We start from the raw sequence: 5,000 nt of genomic DNA on the forward strand, positions 1-5,000 counted from the left end.
AAACACCCACACAACCTCGCATTCAAATTCACACTCATACACTACAAACGATTTTGTTCACCCAATTCACCTATGCGCATGTGTTTGGCCTGTGAAAGCGGAGCACCCGGAGGAAACCTACGCCAACACGAGGAGAACATGCAAACTCAACACAGAAATGCCAACTGGTCGAACCAGTGACCTTTAGAATGTGAGGCAACAGTGCAAACCACTGAGCCACTATGCCACCATCCCTGCACTGAAAAATGTTGGCATATTTCAACTTAAAATTGGGTGAAATATGGGTCAATTTGGTCTATACATTGAACTCAAAACAACTAAGTGATTGGTTGTGTTCATATTTTACCCAAATTTAGTTTGAAATAACCTAACATTTTTGTAGGTTTTTGAAAATCTGAAGCCTGATCAAAACAATCTGTGTAAACAAAATAAATATTTCAGGTCTGACTGGATTGTTAGAGAGAGAGAGTATGTGTGTGTGTGTGTGTGTGTGTGTGTGGGTGGTTCTAGTGGAAATCAAAATGCAAAGAGATTTTGTATAATGATATGGTATGATATGTTAATAATCATGTGTGTGTTTGTGTGAGTACATATAAAAAATATTTCAGGTCTGACTGGTTTGTTAGATAGTGAGTGTGTGTGAGTGTGTGTGTGTGTGTTCCAATGGCTCCTTGCAGTTGTAAACATTCCCGACTGGAAGTTGTAATGCAGAAAATCTCAGCTTTCAGTCTGATGTTTGCTGCTACTGGTGGCCTCCAGCAACTGTCTGTCTGTCTCTTTGTCCATCCATCCATCCATCCATCCAGTTATCGATCCGTCCATCAGTCTGTCAGCCAATATATCTATTTGTCTGTCTGTCTGTCTGTCTGTCAATCCGTCTGTCTGCCTATCTACCTACCTACCTGTCTGTCTGTCTGTCTAATCATCTGTGTGTCTATCTATCTATCTATCTATCCGTCTGTCTGTTAGTCCAGGGGTTCCCAAACTTTTCAGCCCGCGACCCCCAAAATGACAATGCCAGTGACTCGTGACCCCCAATATTCTCTGAGGTGGTGGTTATAAATACAGAAACCTTGTATGCAATGACACACACACACACACCAATAGACCCAAGACTATTCTTTGTTTTTTTTATGTATGTCAGTGCTGTAAATGGGCTAGAAAGTTTAACCTGGTGTTATAAAATCAATCTGCTGCATCTGACAGTATTGCTGTGCCTTCAGTATAATGTAATTACCAGAGAAGTCGCAATCCAATAGAACTAGTGACTATAAGCTACTATAGTAACTATATAGTTTATAGTAACGATAAATGACTATTTTTTCTCTTCAGTAGGTTATTGATAAAATACAGTAAGTCTTAAGGTTTAATAGAAATTAATTGATTTTTGAAAATCACCAGGCGACCCCCCTTCATTGTCCCACAACCCCTCGGGGGGTCCCGACCCCCACTTTGAGAACCTCTGTGTTAGTCAATCTACCCATCTGTCTGTCCATTCATCACTATCTATCTATCTATCTATCTATCTATCTATCTATCTATCTATCTATCTATCTATCTATCTGTTAGTCAATCTACCCATCTGTCTGTCCATTCATCACTATCTATCTATCTATATCTATCTATCTATCCGTCCGTCTGTTAGTCAATCTACCCACCTGTCTGTCCATTCAACACTATCTATCTATCTATCTATCTATCTATCTATCTATCTATCTATCTATCTATCTATCTATCTATCTATCTATCTATCATCACTGTGTGTTTATAGAAGTGTTCAGTAATGGTAGATTAGCAAGATCAATTGAGCTTTATATGTGTGGCCAATTAATGTGACAGTGACACATTCAGCATACAATAAAACAGCTTCAGGCCTACTAATTTGCCAAACATGTCAATACTTATTTACAACAAATATGCCGTGCCTACAGCAGTTCGCTTCGCCCTTTTAGATGAACGCCAACAGTTTATTTAACAGTGGCGTGGCTGAATATGTACTGTATGAACAAATTAAACAGAATTGCATGCATTCCTACTGAAGGCCTATTCAGGAGCTTCACACTTCACTTCATCAATCACAAAGACAACTAATAAAAAGGCTTTGAGATGTTTAAATGACTTTTAACACTTAAAGTGATAGTTCACCAAAAAAAAAAAGAAAATTATGTCACTCATTTCTCTTTTGTTGTTGTTGTTGAACACAAAAGAAGGTACATTGAAGACTATTGGAAACTGACAGGTTTAAGCACAAGTTGCGTAACTGCTGTCAAATCTTATACAAGTCAACTGTGACAAGTGTGAGAAACAATGTAGTGTTTATGAATGCAGCTACTGTATGACCATTTATGTTTCACTGGAGGCGTGTCCTAATGATACTTGCGCATGTAGGATTAACAATCGCTTACTTGTCTGCGTAAGAACTATGTGGATATACAGATTTGGTAGAACAAAATGTTAAGTCTTAAACAGGCCCAAATACAGCCACTCCTTTTCAGTGGTAGTGAAACATAAACAGAATTATTTCCAACATAACTATAACTGAAAAATAAATAAATAAATAACTACAATATAATTTAAAACTCCAAAAATAATTTATTTTTATTCATTCATACTGTCATTTCATTCAGTGTAAACATAATTCAAGTCAAAATGTTTGGTGTCGGTAAGAATTTATGAAATCTCACAAAAATTGCACTGATTTGATTAAAACCACTGAGAAGTCTGATTAAAATAACATTTAAATTTTTTTTAAATAACATTTATTAACTGCTTTCCATTTTAATGTGTCTGACCATGCTTTTCTTTTTATTCCTGTGATGCAAAGCTGAACTTTCAGTTTCACACTTTCACTTCAACCACTCATGTCTTATATTCCATTCATGTCTTATAAGTGGAAACTCTGATTCATTTTATTAAGGTTGCTCTGATGAATAGAAAGTGGTTTTTGTAACACAAGGAAAGTTTGTAATATGTTGTAATCTTCTCTGAGCTCAAAATCACAATTTACACAGTAAAAAAAGTTTAGTTCATTGTAACTTATTAAACTAAGTTAATCATGATTAACTTAATTTGATAAGTTATGCAAGCTGTTTTAAGTCAGTTAAAGCTTAAATTAAATTTAAATAAATGTAGTTAATGCCCACTGCTATGACTGGCTATTTAAGTTATGGGCTTCGCAAAGTTAAACATTTTCAATGCTTTTAAGATTAGGTTAAGATTAAGTTGGAAAGGACATCTGTGGGTCAACAATGTAAACTTCTACACTTATGTTTGACACTGTAAAAAGCGATTAGTTAAAAAAAGTGACCAATCCCAACGCAACTTAGAACTGTTAGGATTACTAAATTTTTCATAATTATGCACATCTATCATTTTACATTGACGTTATGTAGCAAGTAAACAATTCAAGGCAAGAAGCTAGCTAGCTAGCTATCTGTAACTCTCACATGGCCTCCCACTAAAGCTAAGCAGGGCGGTGACTGGTCAGTACCAGCATAGGAGACCACATGGTAAAGCTCGGTTGCTGTCGGAAGTGGTGTTGAGACCTTAAACTGAGGTCCTGGCTCTCTGTGGTTGTTAAAAACACCAGGATGTCCTTTGAAAAAAAAAAGAGTAGGGGTTTAACCCCGGCATCCTGGCCATAAATTCCAACTGGCCTCCTAACAATTCCCATATCATAATTGGCTTCATCACTCGGTCTCCTCTTCACCAATAAGCTTATGTGCGGGCAGCAATATGGTTGCTGTCGTGTCATCACCAGTGCAGCATCCACCTGGGTGGATGAGGAGATTCCACCCATTGTGTAAAGTGCTTTGAGTATCTAGAAAAGCGCTATATACCATACATTTTATTATTATTATTATTATTATTATTATTATTATTATTATTATAAAAGGCTGTATTCTTGCTAAATTTGCCAAATATTCATAAATGATATGGATTTTTTAATTATCAGACAGATTTGCGACCCTCAGTTGGCTTGTACTTGTAAATTGGAGCAGAAATAAACAGTCTGCTAATATTCTAATGATATTTAGTTGCATGTCATCATGGCAAAGATGATAAATCAGTTATTAGAAATGAGTTATTAAAACTTATGTTTAGAAACGTGTTGAATAAATAATCTCTCCATTAAACAGAAATGGAGTATAAAATATACAGGGGGGCTCATAATTCAGACTTCGACTTTTATATCACAATACACTTATCATAAAGTACCAATCAATTTTCATTTAATAACATCTCAAGCTCATGGTCCTCCTCACCATCCTTTGTAAAGATCGATCAGTTTTCTTTTCTGAAGCTCTTTAATGACGTCATGCTCAATTCCTCCACTGTGTAAGCCGGTGCGCCAGAAGAACTTGGGCATCTTTTCGAAATAGTGATACCAATATCCTTTGCTGTTTGCGCCAAAGCCAAACACGCTGACCTAAACACCGAAAAACAGGTGAGAGACAGTAGCTGATATTGGGGTTTAAAAAATGTGTAAAGATTTACCTGGTCGCAGATGTGGAGGGCGAAGATTAACACGAGGATACCGGTGGATGGATAAGATCTTCGAGCTTTAATATGCAGCCATGTATTGTGCACGTAATGCATGAATGCAGGGTGCATTACCATCACCTGGAACAACAGGAGGATTATAAACCCCTTCAGAACCGAAGAAACAATCTAAAGACCATTTTGCATTTATTAAGATGCTGCTTTTTTTGGTGTGATTATACGTGGATGACAATAAATACAGATATAAACAGGGTTTTAAATGGTTGAACATGTTTTGACGGCATTGTTTGTATTGGAATAAAGTTTAGATCAAAATTATTTGCTCCTGTGCATTTTTATTTTTCAAATATTTCCCAAATTATGTTTAACAGCAAGATCATTTTCACAGTATTTCCAATAATATTTTTTCTTCTGGAAAAAGGTCTTGTTTTATTTCGGCTAGAATAAAAGCAGTTTTTAATTTTTTTAAACACAATTTTAATGTCAATATTATTAAC

At 36.0% G+C, this 5,000-nt stretch overlaps 1 protein-coding gene and 1 non-coding gene across 6 annotated transcripts in view; one reads left to right on the forward strand and one right to left on the reverse strand.

Moving 5' to 3' along the window:
- LOC100334439 (CMP-N-acetylneuraminate-beta-galactosamide-alpha-2,3-sialyltransferase 2) overlaps positions 1–5,000 on the reverse strand; it is a 21,747-nt gene that overhangs the window by 2,630 nt on the left and 14,117 nt on the right. Inside the window, exons 7-9 of one of the 5 annotated variants that reach the window (XM_073931406.1) lie at positions 4,498–4,623; positions 4,266–4,429; positions 2,573–3,595 (exon numbers count right to left, since the gene is read on the reverse strand). In XM_073931406.1, coding sequence (XP_073787507.1) covers positions 3,577–3,595; positions 4,266–4,429; positions 4,498–4,623 — 309 coding nt within the window. In that variant the 3' untranslated portion in view covers positions 2,573–3,576. Of the gene's footprint in view, positions 1–2,572; positions 3,596–4,059; positions 4,624–5,000 lie in introns of those variants that run through there. The other 4 variants (XM_073931407.1, XM_002667767.7, XM_073931405.1 and 1 more) reach the window with 4 other exon arrangements.
- Positions 666–754, forward strand: mir30a (microRNA 30a). Its single transcript, NR_039149.1, has one exon. It is a non-coding gene; the product is annotated as a microRNA 30a (primary transcript).

The sequence above is a fragment of the Danio rerio genome, chromosome 19 (genome assembly GCF_049306965.1).
Source record: "Danio rerio strain Tuebingen ecotype United States chromosome 19, GRCz12tu, whole genome shotgun sequence".
NCBI lineage: Eukaryota > Metazoa > Chordata > Actinopteri > Cypriniformes > Danionidae > Danio > Danio rerio.